Source organism: Heloderma suspectum, chromosome 1 (genome assembly GCF_057233095.1).
Source record: "Heloderma suspectum isolate Gila_16-S chromosome 1, 16-S_ref, whole genome shotgun sequence".
In the NCBI taxonomy this organism is placed as follows: Eukaryota; Metazoa; Chordata; class Lepidosauria; order Squamata; family Helodermatidae; genus Heloderma; species Heloderma suspectum.
The window spans coordinates 74,443,022-74,459,884 of NC_139458.1; the positions used below are offsets into that span (position 1 = coordinate 74,443,022).

The window sequence follows — 16,863 nt, forward strand, 5'->3', positions numbered from 1 at the left end:
TGTTATTTAAATTTTGTGACTGAGCTATGCCTGGGTGTGAAATTGTAAACATCTAAAAATGATCAAGGCCTAATCTGCTTGGACAGAGTCAGGTAACTTAAATTCTGTTGTAAGAGCTATTTTTGAATAAGGCACAGAATTCAGAACTGTCTTCTATTTGTGTGTGGCAAGAATCTCTCCATTGCTAGGAAATTTGTTCCAAGAACACACATTGATTGGTACAGTTCATTTATCTAAACGACTGATCAATTGACAGCGTATGGACAGCATCCAACCCTCACCTCAATTTTTGGTGCCTCCTCCAAATTGCTTAAGATCAGCACATATGTGGGGTTCCTGGTAACAGTTTTGCATAAATAAGAAATGATACATTATATACCTGTCAGGTGTAGTGGGGCCAGGACTCACAGGGATGCAGTACCAGCACTGTTTGATTAACAGGGATGCTAACATCATCTGCCACCCTCACTCAGCATTCCCTGTTCCCTCTGAGCTTAGCTGCAATCCTCACAGTAGCCGGTGGGGAGGGTGGGGGATGAATTTCCTAAGGAACAAAATATACTGTAGTTGTGAGCTATCCCTGTTGTAATGCAAAGTAGTTCAGGGTGGCCTTGCCTTGAATGGCCAATTAGTATCCATTAGCTTTGTAAAAGACCTGCTCCTGGTGGAGATGAAAACTGCTAGAACTGCTTTGTTGATATGGATCGACATAGCTGCCTGCATCTTGGTACTCTCCCTGGGGGAATGGCTATGTGGACTGTCATGAGGAGAACCTGCACTTCCACATTCACCGCTACACCATTGGTCAGGGGACCGACTTACAACGGAGATAGGGTGCTTTCAGACGGAGGGGTTTTGGCGCAAACAAACATAAGGCACTGCGAAACTATTCTGCCTTTCCTTAACGTATTTTCCACGGTAAGAAAAGTGGTGGGAAAACATAGGAGGGCTACCTGTGGAAGATATTGTTGCCTGGAAACTCCCCCCCACCCCAGTGCCATAAAACATCATCTGGAAGCACCCATAGTATTTATGATATATATCATGGTTATGTGACACGTTTTAAATATGTCTAATGGTGCAATCCTATGCATGATTAGGCTAGGGCATGCTCAGGGTTGTAGGACTTTGTTCTGTCTAAACATGCATTGGATTGTGTTCTAAGTGATGCTTTGATCATTGCCCATTACCATGTTCACTGCCCATCTAAGTTTTCTTAACATCTACCTAGTCAAGACAGTCACACTCCATCAGGGTTGTTTTTAACATTCTCCCTCTTCCTTAATAAAACTATCATTATCCAGTATTTCTTACACCAGTCATTAAAAAGGTATGTTTCTTATTCAGAAGTATTTTGCTAAATTCTCAAACTTATTAACTATATTTCAGGAAGGATTCTCCCCACCCCACCCCCCACTCCCCAAAGGAGGCTTCGGTCTTTCAAAATAGTTCCTGCACAATTTGATATAGAATCATAGAATAGTAGGGTTGGAAGGGGCCTACAAGAGTTCAACCCCCTGCTCAATGCAGGAATCCAAGTCAGAGCATCCCTGACAGATGGCTGTCCAGCCTCGCCTTGAACGCCTCCAGTGTGGGAGAGCCCACCACCTCCCGAGGTGATTGGTTCCATTGTCATATTGCTCTAACAGTCAGGAAGTTTTTCCTGATGTTCAGCCGGAATCTGGCTTCCTCTAACTTGAGCCCATTATTCTGTGTCCTGCACTCTGGGATGAGCGAGAAGAGATCCTGGCCTTCCTCTCTGTGACAACCTTTCGAGTACTTGAAGAGCACTATCATATCTCCCCTCAGTTTTCTCTTCTCATGGCTAAACATGCCCAGTTCTTTCAGTCTCTCTTCATAGGGCTTTGTTTCCAGTCCCCTGATCATCTTTGTTGCCTTCCTCTGAACCCTCTCCAGTTTGTCTGCATCCTTCTTCAAGTGTGGTGCCCAGAACTGGACACAGTACTCCCGATGAGGCCCAACCAGTGCTGAGTAGAGGGGAACTAGTACTTCCTGGGATTTGGAAGCTATGCTTCTATTCATGCAGCCCAAAATAGCATTGGCCTTTTTTGCAGCCACATCACATTCTTGGCTCATATTCAGCTTGTGATCGACAACAATTCCAAGATCCTTCTCGCTTGTAGTGTTGTTGAGCCACATATCCCCCATCTTGTAACTGTGCATTTGGTTTCTTTTTCCTAGGTGCAGAACTTGGCATTTATCCCTATTAAATGTCATTCTGTTGTTTACTGCCCAGCGCTCCAGTTTATCAAGATCACTTTGAATTTTGTTTCTGTCTTCCAAAGTATTAGCTATCCCACCCAATTTTGTGTCAACTGCAAATTTGATCAGCATTCCCTGCACCTCCTCCTCCAAGTCATTAATAAAAATGTTGAAGAGCACTGGGCCCAGGACTGAGCCCTGCGGTACCCCACTCGTTACCTCTCCCCAGTTTGAGAAGGTCCCACTGATAAGCACTCTTTGAGTCCGATTCTGTAGCCAACTGTGGATCCACCGGATCGTTTTTTCATCTAGCCCACTTTGAGCTAGTTTGCTCATCAGGATATCATGGGGCACTTTGTCGAAGCTTTGCTGAAGTCGAGGTATATGATGTCTACAGCATTCCCACGGTCCACAAGGGAGGTTACTTGATCAAAAAATGAGATCAGATTCATCTGGCAGCATTTGTTCTTGACAAATCCATGTTGGCTTTGAGTCATCACTGCATTGTTTTCAAGGTGCTTACAGATGGATTGCTTTATCATCTGCTCCAGAATTTTCCCAGGGATTGATGTCAGACTGACTGGTCTGTAGTTCCCAGGTTCCTCTTTTTTGCCCTTTTTGAAGATCGGGACAACATTAGCCCTCCTCCAGTCATCTGGCACTTCACCTGTCCTCCATGATTTCTCAAAGAGAATAGACAGCGGTTCTGAGAGTTCTTCTGCCAGTCCCTTTATTACTCTAGGATGCTTGGGGCCTTAAACAGACTGTTGGGTGAACAAAAGGATGATGCTTGTTATTGACCCTTATTCTTAATGTCCACTTGGCACTGGCCTGTTAAAAGTTACTCTTGTTGCGTATATTATAACCTGACTCCCTTACTGTGAGTGCAGAAGCTGCAATTTGCATGCTACCGGAGCTGCATTCGATGTGGATTACAATGTAGGTTGCAGCATTGTTGCTTCTGTTCGTATGCCAGGAATAGGAAGTTGCCATCACCAGCTGAAAAACAAATGGCTACCAGGAGCAGAATGGTCTTCTTCCAGGGCCCCAACTCTCACTCAAGCCATGTTCCATCGGGGGATATCATATGTAATATGTGTTTGTATGTGTGAGAAACACACCTACAGATAATGGTCTAAATTAGGGGTGAGGAAACTCTTTCAGCCCAAGGGCTGAACTCAATTTTGGAGAAGCTCTCGAGGGCTGCATTCCAGTAGTGGGAGTGGGGCCAAAAATACAAAAAAAAAAAAAATATCCTGGCATATTATAGTTTAAAGCTCTTCCTGCCAGTAACTCAGCCTTGGGAGAGGCATTGCAACCTTTTAGAATGGTGAAAATGCACAAAAGCTGGGAAACTACCAAATATTTGCTGGTTAGGGGAAAGGGGGTAGATCCAAGGGAAAGGGGTGTGACCGTCTGTGGAGCTCTAGAGGGCCAGATTGGGGCTCCAGGCCTTAGGTTCCCTACCCCTGGTTTAAAGACTGTAAACACATGAATGAATATTTGATGATAAAAAACCTGCCGATTTAAGACCATAGTTAAGGTTATCTCATGTTGGCTCAAGCTCCACAAAGCCAGGAAACTAGAAGCTTAGGATGATGCCTTAACTGATGTGCCCTGTCATCAGGGATGATGTTGTGCAATGTCACAAATTGTGCTTGCTTACAACTTACCCTCCATGCACCCTTAGTCTTTCAGGCCCAAGTGCAGATGGGGAGGATGGAGTGCCTGGGACCAGCAAAGATACCCTATGTTGTCCTGGTCCTGTATTGCTTTATGATGCATCTGAGACTTACTGTTTTGCTAGAGGAATCCTCCTGTGAGTTGACCTGTGCCAGTTTGTTGCTTATATCAGTAACTCTCAGGATGGCTTAAGCAGTGAGAGGGAGCCCTCTTCTAGCAGTAAGGCTTAATGCTTCATATCATAAGGCAATACAGGGCCAGGACAACACAGTGCATCTTTGCTGATCAAGGAAAAGTGTGGGTGCATGGAGGGTAAGTTTAAGCAAGCACAAGGAGTGTACATAGCATGAGCACATGTTGAGTGTGACATGTGAATATACCGCTAGTGCAAGACATGATCCTTGCATGTCCTTTCCCCACCACACAGAAAGTAAGAGCAAGGATCAGGGACCTTGTGCTGCATTTCTGCTTTCAGAAAGATGGTGTGAGGCTCTGACCCTTCTGCTCAGCCTGCCACCTGTGCATTCCATCCCTACCCCTCCCAAAGCCTCTCGGGGTCAAACTGCATATTACTTTAAAGATGTAGCTAGGTTTTTATTTTTTCCTTTTCTTTTTTATTCAGATATAAGCTCATGTGACCTCATATGGATCAGGACCCTAGAGTGATGGGCTTTAGCCCTTGGCCTGCAATTTATATTACAACTGGATGCCTTTTGGCAATGTAAACTGGAGGCATGAGGGGCCTGATCCAGATTGAGACCATAGCAGTTGCTGCCACAGGTTTCATGGTGCAGAAAAACCTTAGTTTTTGAATCATTGCTCAGAAAGTCAACAAACTAATGAAAGGCACACCTCCTCGACAAGCCTGAATAATGTACATCAGAAGTTTTCACCAACAGTTAAAAGGAATATGTCAAGCCACTGTTGGCATAAAAAGGACAAATTTGTAAATTTTCAGCACTGTTTAACTTGCTGTCCCTGTCGCAATTTCTATCAGATCAGTTTGAAATTGTATACACCTATAGACCACATCAGGTGAATCGTTGATGCCGGGTTTCAAGTTATTAGCTCAACAGGTGTCATTTTTATAAGCAGGCTTATAATGGTGGAACCTTTTTTTTTTGCAACTCACCTTAACTAAAGGGGCATGCCTGTGCTCTTTCAATCAGTGCTATAAATTATAATCTAAGCACAATGATTTCGTGATCATAGACAAACCATTTATCCTTTCTTCTAGTTTCCTCATTGGAGTATTGGATTTTTATTATAACTTTCTAGGCAATACCCAGGAAGTTTTTAACCAAACATTATTTAAAACTTTCAGCTTCAAGAGAATATAATTTTTGGGAATTAACATGAGACATGCAATTAGCTACCACAGCAGTGGGTTCAGCCTGGACCTTAGTAATTCAGTATCTAGGTTTAAGTTGATGCTGCGTTGTTGGGACCAATCCTCTTTCTATATTATGTACTTGGCTATGGATTCCCCAGTAGAAAACACATGGGATTTGTCTGACCAAGAAAGAGATCTTGGGGTTGTGGTAGACAGCACGATGAAAATATTGACCCAGTGTGCAGCTGCTGTAAAAAAGGCAAATTCCATGTTGGGCCTAATTAGAAGAGGAATTGAAAATAAAACTGCCAATATCATACTGCCTTTACACAAATCTATGGTGCGACTACCCTTGGAATACTGTGTACAGTTCTGGTCACTGCACTTCAAAAAGGATGTTGTAGAGTTGGAAAAGGTGCAGAAAAGGGCAACCAAAATGATCAAGGCGATGGAGCAACTCCCATATGAGAAAAGGTTACAACAACTGGGACTGTTTAGCTTAGAAAAAGGGTGAGCAAGGGGAGACATAGATATAGACATAGAGGTGTACAAAATTATGCATGGTTTGGAGCAGGTTCTTCCTCTCTCATAATACTATAACCCAGGGTCACCCAATGAAGCTGAAAGATGGGAGATTCAGGATAGATAAAAGGAAGAATTTATGCACACAACACATAGTAAAGCTATGTAATTCGCTACCACAGGATATAGTGATGGTAAATTCATGGAGGATAAAGCTATCAATTGCTATAAGTCAGAATGGTGAAATATTACCCCCAGTATCAGAGGCAGTATGCCCCTCAATATCAGTTGCTGGAGAACATGGGTGAGTGGGTGCTATTGCACTTACATCCTACTTGTGGGTTTCCTGTAGGCATCTGGTTGGCCACTGTGGGAACAGAGTGCTGGACTAGATGGGTATTTGATCTGATCCAGTATGGCTTTTATATTCTTATGTTCTTTTATTACATCTGAAAGATGCAGGTGTAAAATTTGGCATGTGTCCATTTAAAATGCTCAGATGCTGGGCCCGATTGCTTTCCTGGTTGGCATGTCTACATTTTTTAAAAAGATCAAGAACAGAATTTTACTCAGCCCTTTCTATGAAGAACTAACTCTCTGATGTTAAGAAATACAAATAAAAACCTAGTTATCTGGCATAGGCTGCAGCGGTGAGGAAATTTGCAAGGCGACTTTTGTTGTTAACTGATATATCATTCTCTGCCTACTGCTCTTTGTGTCTCCTCTGTTCACAGTCTGTGGCAAGCGCTATAAGAACAGACCAGGATTGAGCTACCATTATGCTCACACTCACCTTGCCAGTGAGGAGGGGGATGATGCACGGGAGCAAGAGACACGCTCTCCACCTGTCCACAGAAATGAAAATCACAAACGTGAGTAGAATGTGCGTTTTTCCTTCTCTGCTTTCCCTCTCCCATTATGGAATGCTCCATTCCCCTTCTACCCTTCCTCCGCTAGCTTCATCCTTGAATTTCAGCAGTGGCTACAATTACTTGGCTCCTCTGTGAATTATTGAGACCTGGGCTTTTAGTGGAGCTAATCAGCTGCAGCTTTCCCAGGTGCTGAGCTGAGCTAGACAAAAATTCAGCTCAAACCTCACATTAACTCTGCAGCAGGTCACTTTCCATCACTGCTCTGGGGGAGGGGTGGAAGACATGTCGAGGGAAGACAAGGAAAGGGGGGAACCCACTCTGCCCTTGTCATGCGGTCTCATAGTGGTTAGCTTTGAGAACAACAAAACGCACTTTTCCTTTCCTTCTGCCTTTTCTTTTTCTTCCTATTATTGTACAAAATTTACTGCTCGTTCCCAACTTCTTTCTAAACCATTACCTGAAATATGTTATGATCTTCATAAATCTCAAGGGAGCAAGTAAGAGGCAAGGGCCTTGGCTAAATACAAGATCTACTCACAGGGGGTTGATCTAATAATATTTTCTGCTCCAGAAAACCTCTGGGTGTTTCAAAAAGTAATGATGCTCCATCCTTCTCATTTTAAAGGTAGAAGACTAGGTACCTAGGGGATGCTAATCCTACTACTGCCTTGAATTAAGAGTTTGGAGGTCCTTGTTTTAATATGTATGTTTCCTTTAGACAGGGGAGGGGCTATAGCTCAGTGGGTAGAGCACATGCTTTGCATGCAGAAAGTTCCAGGTTCAATCCAGTGTCTCCAGGCAACGCGAGGAAAGAATCCTGTCTGAACCCTGGAGAGCCGCTGCCAGTCAGTGTCGACAATACTGGACTAGATGGACCCATGGTCTGACTCAGTATAAGGCAGCTTGCTATGTTCCTATTGTAAGAGCATAGAGTATTCTGCAGCACTTACAGAGGAAAATAACTCTTTACATCAATTGAATGTATTATAAGTGGCTTGGAAGTGGTACTGACAGAAGCAAAAATCTTTGCTAGAATAAAGCCCTTTATTATTAATATTAAGAATAAATGTGGAAGCAGCAAGGTACATTCCCCTTCAAAGCATAAAGCACAGTAGTTTCTTACTGAGGTAAGGCTTAGCTTCTCATGAAGCATTGGGTACTGCTGGCCTCCTTCTAGAGACAAGATGCTAAACTAGACTCAATGACTATTGAATTACATTTAATTATAAGAAATATAAGAAGAGGCCTGCTGGACTGGAACAGGTGGGCTTTCTATTTTTAAAAGCAGCACGCATAACTGTTTATTTATTATTAGGAATTTTATTAACAAAATATAAAAATATACCTCCCAGATCCATTAGCATGTTAAAATCAAACACAAATAAACACAAGAAACCCTATCAAATACACAGTTCAATTAGTCAAATAACTAAATAATTAAATACTATTGAGATTGTTCAGGTGTTCTCTTTATAATATTCATTAACTTGCTTCCATATCAATTTCTTACTCAATTCATTGCATAAATCCTTCAAGAAACTTATATCAGACTATCCTTTTAAAAAGAGACTCTAACCGCTTTTCCAGTACTGAAAATAAACATAATTTCCATACTTTCCATATACCTCATTCTCCCCTCCCTATATCATAAAATAAGTCAGGATTAACATGGTCATCACTATCCAGCATTTCACCTCCCACTGCACTTCTGCTTGCTGCCATCTTTGAACTATTAGAAATCTTGTACCTATCAACAAATAGTAAACCATCTCAGTTTCCTGTGTAGATCCTCTTCTAAGCAGCTGAAGATCACCACCACAGGGAATAAAGCAGGGGTGGAGAACCTGTGGCCCTCCAGACATCATCATCATTATATTTACATTTCTATACCATCCCCTAGCCGAAGCTCTCTCGGTGGTTTACAAGAGTTAAAACATTAAAATACAATATACAAAGTTTAAAAAACATTTACATAAAAGCATATGGACAATATATACAAACAACATATAACTAAAAACAACTTTGAACTAAAGTTCAAAGACATTGTTTGACTGCAACTCCCATTGTCCATGGCCATTGGCCATGCTGGCTTGGGCTGATGGGAGATGAAGTCCAACAAATTCTGAAGGGCCACAGGTTCTCCACCCCTGGTCCGATGGTTCCTGCACTTCTGTGATCTTCATTACCTTAATCAGGGTTTGATTCCAATAAGTTTGTATATTAGGGCACTCCCACCATATACACCACCGGGCAAATATTTTGAAGTAATTCTCCATTAAACGGACTCACACCTCTCCTGTATACATTCAGATATTGTCTGCTGTCTCCTTATTCAAATCCTTTTTCAGTTTAATAATACAACAGGAGCTTTCTTTTAACAACCAGACTTTCTTTTAACAACCAGTAGTTTCTAGTATATTTTAGATAACAGCACCTTATTCCTATGTATGTTTATTACTTTATATGTCCATCTCTGGTCTCTAGTTTCATACATTAAAACAATTATTCCAGAATGGGCAAATAGGTTGCTGAAATCACCACAGTGGGGTTTCCCAAATTTGCCAAGCCATTTTTCCCAGCAGAGCTTGCTCTAAGCAGGGGTGCAGCTAGGTTATTTTAGACTCCAGACCTAATGATCTTATTGGGGGCCCTTGAGATGGCCACATGTATTTACTTCAGTTGTGAAGCACACAACTAACATTTCTCTTCTCCCCTATCCCAACCGCTTTACAACTGCTTCTACATTCCTGATATCTTAGAACAACAACAGTCCCTGCCAGCTTTGAATATGTGCTGTTTTGCATTTTCAGCTTACAGAAATCACAGCACCATCATGATGGAGTTTGCTTCCGATGCCCTCATCACCTGGTGTTCCTTGCGGGGGGAGGGGGGCTGAACCTTGGCCCCAAAGTCCAGCCCTAGCTGAACCACTGGCTCTAAGACAGCCTTCCCCAAGCTGGTGTCCTCCAGCTGTGTGACTGCAATTCTCATGATGCCCGCCAGCATGGCCAATGGGTGGGAATGTTGAAAATTGCAGGCTAATGTATCTGGAGGGCACCAGGTTGGGGAAGGCTGCTCTAAGACATTAAAATGTGTGTGTCTTCAGAGCTGCAGTGCTGCACCTCATCCCTGTCTGCCACACCCTCAGAGATGGGATGGCTGGGTACCAAGAATGCTTCCAGACTCCCCAGAAAGAACTGATTGTGTCCTCCCTGTTGTGTCTGCATCACACTCTGAGTGAAAACGCAGAGAGGAAATGGTGCTGCACTCCAGGAGACTGTGTAGCAGGGGCATCTCAGGCTAGTTCCTCACCATAATTCATGTGGCATTGTGCATGCTGTGGACAGGATGACTTTGAGGGAAGCTGCTTGTCTTTCACCCTCTCTCACCCTTAGGCTAGGCAGTGGCTTAAACCCATATTATTTCTTTAACATTTGTTAATTGCTTCAAGATTTAGATACTTAAGTGGAAAGGGTTTTTTTTCTTTTGCAAAGGACTGACTGCAACTCAGTGTGGAAAAGACGTGGCAGAAGCAACACAGAAGTCCTTGTAGGTACCCACTGGTGAGAGGGGAGCTCAGACTGCTAAATTACATCAGTGCATAGTTAGTCCACAAATAGGCATTTTGCCAAAAACATATTCATGGGTTTGCAGAAAAGCAGTAATCTGACTGGTCAACAAGAACCACATTCTTCAATTAGGGCAGAATTGCACATTGCTCTCCAGTGCATGTCATCTAAATGAAGGGACTGTGTTATTACTTACCTTTGTAGGTTGCTCTGGGGGTCTGTTTTCTCTGGTAGGTAGTACACCAGCAGCATCCCCAGCCTGTCCCCTGTGGCCCAACCCCAGTTGCAACCCCTCAAGGCTGAATCCAGAACTCTGGATCATTGAGGGAGAAACAAGCTAGAGTTTTAACCCAAGAACAAACCATGGGTTTAAACTCTGGGTTGTTTCTCCCTCAACAACCCAGAGATCTTGGTTCGGACTTCATGGAGAGGGCATTCCTCGATTGTTTAGCAAAGCAGAAATGGGCATGCTGGCAGAAGCCAGCAGGCTTGCTCCCATGCACTCACAAACAACCAATGGTTAACAAACCATGGCTTGTTTGATCGTGCGAACTGGGTCATTATGTTCCTTAATGGAGGACTGAGTGATAAGAAATATTCTCTGCAGGGAGCTCAGTACTCCCCATTGCTGACCTCAGATATCTTTTCACCCCAGTGATTTTGAAAAGTGTTGAAAATGGCATTCCTTCCCTGCTCCCATGAAAGCTCCATGTAGGATTATGATCCCCTCTTTGGAATAGACAATCTCCTGTTTCATCATAAGGCTCCCAAGAGATGCCCCAAGTCATTTGGTACTTTAGGAAGAAATTCCAGACAGTTCACCCCATGGTGTTAGATTTTTTATTTAAGGATATTTCATTTCTACTCTGAATTGCTGAAGTGCTCAAGGTGACTGACATTATACATGAAAAACAATCCATAATAATAAAAACAATGTTAACACCGTGGGGGAAGGGGAGCAGCAATTTATTTTAAAGAACATACTCCTGACGGAGCAAAAGTATCAAACAAAATTTAGACTTACTAAAAATCAAAAGCCTTCAACCAACTATGGAAGACTAATAAAGATAGGGCTGGGTGAATTTCTTAGGGCAAGCCCCTGCAACAAGAAATGGCCAGTTCCCAGCAATGTGGAAGGTAGGTTAATCAGAGAACTGGGCCTATGTTTCTGTCCCAAGAACAACACACTTTCAAGCAACCACCAGAAGAACCACTCTAGTCTATAGGCTGAAGTGACAGGATACACAAAAGGGTCTCTCCCACTGACCTCACTGGATGGGCAGGATTATACAGGAGGATACAATCCTTTAATTATCCTGATCCCAAGACATTTAGGGATTTAATACTGAGAGCAAGCAATTTAAATTGCACCTAGAAATGGACTGGCAGCCAGTGAAGTTCATATACAAGTAGAGTAACATGCTCCAAAGGACCAGTTTCTGTCAGTACTTTCACAGTGGCTTCTTGTACCATGTGAAGCTTTCAAACACTCTTTGCAAAATTATAATACACTTACAAAGCGATCTTGTGGTCCCTAGAAAGGTAGTTCCAGAAATTACAGGATGGTGTCAATTTCTCCCTTCCCACTCGGCTGTAGACACAGCTTCGACCTTGGGGAGTGGGGGGTGGGTGGGATCTGAGTGGGGATTTCCACCTCTGAGCTGCAGTGGAAAGCTCTTGCTACCTCAGAAGACAGTCAGGGAGGGAAGAAAGGTGGGACAGTGAGCGGGGAGGGGAGAAGAGAGGTGTGGATCTGCTCCTTTTAAAACTTGCTCTTCTTGAGACAGCAACGTATGCCTGGTTCAGATTAGCTTCCCTTCCATATGTGACGTGAGTGCAGGATTGTGTAATATCAGATGTCTGTGGATGGGCATCTCACTAGCACCTACATGCAAAACCTCCAGTGTGCATAGGCTCAAACAGTGTGATCCGGGCTGGTGTCAAGGATAGGAATGGTTGGGCACCTGCCAAGGGCCACACACCAGCAGGGACCCACTGATAAGAGCCCCTGGAGTTGATCCTCCTCTTCACCATCACTTCCTGCTTGGTCACCTGCCTCTCACTCTGGCCCAAACATCGATGGCAGCGAGAAGGAGGAGCCATAGATGCCACTGCCGATATACCAATGGGACACCCACATGTGGACCTCTGGCAGGACTACAGGTGCTTATGGTGGACCGGGCTGACAACCACTATCTATTCTCCCACCTTATGCAGCAGGTAAATTTATTTGAACTGGCAAAAAGCACAAACTGGGAGTTGGGTTTTGCATAATGCACTCAGCTGATTCTTCCCCTCCCCCCTTCTCTTTGGATGTTTGTTTACAGCCTGGAGCTCAGTTCTGAAACTGCCCCTCTTTCACTTGGCAGGATCTAATTTATGCTGCCATCCATTTTCTATGTGAATGCTAATTGTTCCTATTGCTAATACACAGTCGTTTACTGGTCCCTTTGTACACAGGGATAAGGCAGGGAAAGCCAGCACGCCAGACTCATCCGCTCCCCCAAGTGCTGCTGGGCACATGTTGTGACTCAGATTTGGAAGGTCCACAGTGTCATGAGGGCTGGACTCCAAAAATCCTCTCCTTTCTGCATGGTTTTTGGGAAGGGAAAGGTGCTGGTGGTGGGGAGGTTAATCCATACAGCTAATACGCAGCCCTCTGAAATGGATAGAAAGGCCAGAAGTACAGTAAATAGCAGGCACTGTTTATTTCTCTAGCTGCATGGAACAGAAATGCAAGCAGCTCAGCTTAATGAAGGCAAAACAAACTCAGATGTGGTGTGATGTGGGGGAGGTAGCAGAGCTATTCATTCTCTGATACTTTCATTCCTTATATTTCTACACTGCCCAATAGCCGAAGCTCTCCAGGCAGTTTACCAAGATTAAAAACCATGACAAATACATTATACAAAGCGTAAAAACCATTTACATACAAACATATAAAAAGGCAGCACAGACACACATACATTTAAAACAATTTAAAACATTCAACAATAAGAAAAGTCCAGGACCTGATTAAAACCTCATCATATTCTGCCAAATGCCTGAGAGAAGAGAAATGTCTGAAGCTGGCACCAAAAATATAACAATGTTGGCTCCAGGCAGGTCTCATTGAAGAGATTGTTCCATAATTGGGGGGCCACTACTGAGACGGCTGTCTCACTTGTGGCTACCTTCTGAGCCTCCCTTGGAGGAGGCACCTGGACAACAGTCTTAGATGATGAACATAGTGAATGAGTAGCTTCATGCTGGGAGAGGCACTCCATCAGGTATTGCTGTGTAAGGCTTTATAGGTTAAAACTAGCACCTTAAAATGGGCTTGGAAACGCACAGGCAGCCAGTGCAAGTGAGCCAGAATCGGTGTTATATGTTTGGACCTTCTTATCCCTGTTATATATATATATACCATTTATCATCTCATTTATATCCCACCTTTCTTCCATCATGGAATTCAAGGTGGATACATGCAGTTCCTGTGTGGTCTCCCCTCCAAGCACTGACCAGAACCAGATTTGCTTAGGTTTAGCAAGGTAGCTGTCTCATGTGCCTTCAGACCATGTCTGGGACCTGTTATCAATCTGGCTTCCTCATTTTGCATGAGCTGCAGCTTCTGAACCATCTTTGAAGGAAGCCCCACATAGAGTGCATTGCAGTAATCTAACTTGGAGGTTACCAGAGCATAGACAACTGAAGCCAGGTTTTCCCTGTCCAGATAGGGGCATAGCTGGGCCATCACTCGAAGCTGGTAGAAGGCACTCCGTGCTACTGAGGCCACCTGAGCCTCAAGTGAAAAAGATGGCTTAAGGAGAACCCCCAAGCTATGAACCTCCTCCTTCAGGGGAAGTGCAACCCTGTCCAGAGTGCCCCCTCCATCTGGTCAGAAGAACCATCCACTAACATGGATGTGGTTTTTTGTTTTTGTGAACCGCCCAGAGAGCTTCGGCTATTGGGCGGTATAGAAATGAAACAAACAAATAAATAAATAACAGCATCTTGGTCTTGTCTGGATTGAGTTTCAGTATATTAGCCCTCATCCGGTCTGTTGTTGCAGCCAGGCACATTCACAGCCTCACCTGATGAAGATGAAAAGGGGAAATAGAGCTGCTTGTCATCAGCATGCTGATGACAACACATTCCAAAACACTGGATAACTACATTCAATGGTTTCATGTTAGGGATGGGGGAGAATTTCTCCCCGAAACTTCGGGGGGCCGAGTGCCAACGTATTCGGCCCCCCGAAGTAGTTTCGGGGAGAAATTCTCCACCCCCCGCCCCCCCCCCCCGGGATGGGACTTACCTTTCCCGAATGTCGCTTCTGGTGGCGGGTCGCAGCGGCGGTTCGGCAGGGCTTCGACAGGGGCGGGGGCAGCAGCCGGTCTTTCGACCAGCTGCTGCCACCGCCATTCCAAGAAAAGTAAAAAAAAAAAAACGCCCCCGTGATAGGCTATGTGACGATTAACGTAGCCTATCATGGCTAGATTTGCAAAGTCAGCCGTGATAGGCTACGTAAATCGTCACGTAGCCTATCACGGGTGACTTAAAAAAAAAAAGCGCGTATGGCTAATGGCGGCCCCCATAGGGAGCCGCCATTCGCGTTCCTTATTTGGTCGCTGTAGTCTACGTAAAGATTACGTAGACTACGGCGAAAATAAGGGCAACGCTATTTGCGTTGCCCTTATTTTCGCCGTAGTCTACGTAAAGATTTAGGTAGACTACAGCGACCAAATAAGGAACGCGAATGGCGGCTCCCTATGGGGGCCGCCATTTGCGTACGCGCTTTTTTTTTTTTTTAAAGTCACCTGTGATAGGCTACGTGATGATTAACGTAGCCTATCACGGCTGACTTTGCAGAGCTAGCCGTGATAGGTTACGTAAATCATCACGTAGCCTATCACGGGGGCGTTTTTTTTTTTAACTTTTTATTTCGCGGCCGGGCGAGGCGGGAAGCCTCCCCCCCGACCTGAATTTCGGCCGGGCGAGGAGGGAAGCCTCCCCCCCCGGCCTGAACTTCGGGGGGAGCAGCGAAGCGCCTCCCCCCCACCGCGAAGCAAGCTGTGAGACCAGGTAAGTGACTTTCGTGCACCCCTATTTCATGTAGATGTTGAACAGTATGGGGGACAAAACTGACCCCTGCAGAACCCCATACTGGAGAGTCCATTGAGCTGAGCAGCGTTCCCCAAGTACCACCTTCTGGAGCTGACCCTCCAAGTAGGAGTGAAACCACTGCAGTAGGGTACCTCCCACTTCCAACTCAGACAATCATTCCAGAAGGATACCATTGTCGATTATATTGAAAGCCACCAAGAGATCAAAGAGAATCAACAGGGTCATATCCCCTGTCTCTCTCCTGACATAGATAATCATATAGGGTGACTAAGGCTGTTTCTGTTCAAAAACCTAGCCTGAACCCCAACTGAAATGGATCCAGATAATGGGTCTCATCTAAGAGTGTCTGGAGCTGGTTGGCAACCACCCACTCAAGGATCTTGCCCAGGAATGGAATATTTGCCACCGGCCTAAAATTATTAAGATTTTCCAAGTCTAGGGAGGGTTTCTTCAGAAGTGGTCTCACCACTGCCTCTTTCAGGCAGCCCAGAGCCACTCCCTCTTGCAAGATTAATCACTTTCCTGGCCCAGCTTGCTGTTTCCTTCCTGCCAGTTTTTATAAGCCAAGAGGGGCAAAGGTCCAATACAAAAATGGTTGCACGAACCTGTCCAAGCACCTTGTCAACATCCTTGAGCTATGCCAGCTGGACAAGGCTGTGCTCTGGATACCTCACGTGATTCACCTGCTGTAACATTAGAGTCTAGGTCTGGGCAGATGCAAGAGATTTTATCCTGGAAGTGCCTAGCAAATGTGTTACATCAGACTGAACAGGCAGGCACACAGGTCACCCGGTTAGTCTTCTGCACTGTGGTGAGTTATACTGTATTTCTGTTTTAATCATAATAATTATTTCTAAATTTACATCTATCCATATAAATTAGCACATGTCTAGGTGCTAACTACTCATTAGGGATGTTGCAGAAATCCATAACAGAACCAAATGCGTTCAGATTTTTATGAATCTGACTGCTGGATTCCACAGTGGACCGGCTTTCCTCCTGTCAGGCAGATTCCGTGGACTTGTGGATTGTTTTTGTAACCTTGGGGAGTTTTGCAGAAATTTTGTCATAGAAAAATATGCAAACATTTAAAAAATCCAGGCCAAAAATGCGTATTTCCCCCATAAGCTAAAGCGTGAAAATGCTTTTTGGAGGGACTTGTACATTTTGTGTGAATTTGCACATTTTTGCACATGCAAATTTGTGCAAATCTGGAAACTACCCCGCCCCATTCCATGTATGGGTGGACGATGGATTGAAAGGCGCCTGACAGCCCGCAAAACACAGACGGAATGGATTTTTCACAATCTGTGCATCCCTACGGCTGATGGGCAATAGTCCTGATGTTTCTTTATCTTTAAACTGGAATTGGACAGGATAGCCCTTCAAACAGAGGACACCTTCAAATAAAGGAGAGCCCTCTAGGAGCCCTTCAAACCGTCCTCTGTAAAAGAGGATACATGGCCATCCTATACCAGCTTAACACCTGTTGGCCTTTGTTCCCCTTTCTTTCTCCAGCCCTGCCCTTTCCTCTATCATCTTCAACTAATTTTGA

At 44.3% G+C, this 16,863-nt stretch overlaps 1 protein-coding gene across 1 annotated transcript in view; it reads left to right on the forward strand.

Moving 5' to 3' along the window:
- The window catches only part of DPF3 (double PHD fingers 3), a 297,459-nt gene that overhangs the window by 211,663 nt on the left and 68,933 nt on the right, over positions 1 to 16,863 (forward strand). The window contains exon 7 of the mRNA XM_084847675.1: positions 6,496 to 6,633. Coding sequence (XP_084703801.1) covers positions 6,496 to 6,633 — 138 coding nt within the window. The remainder of the gene's footprint in view (positions 1 to 6,495; positions 6,634 to 16,863) is intronic.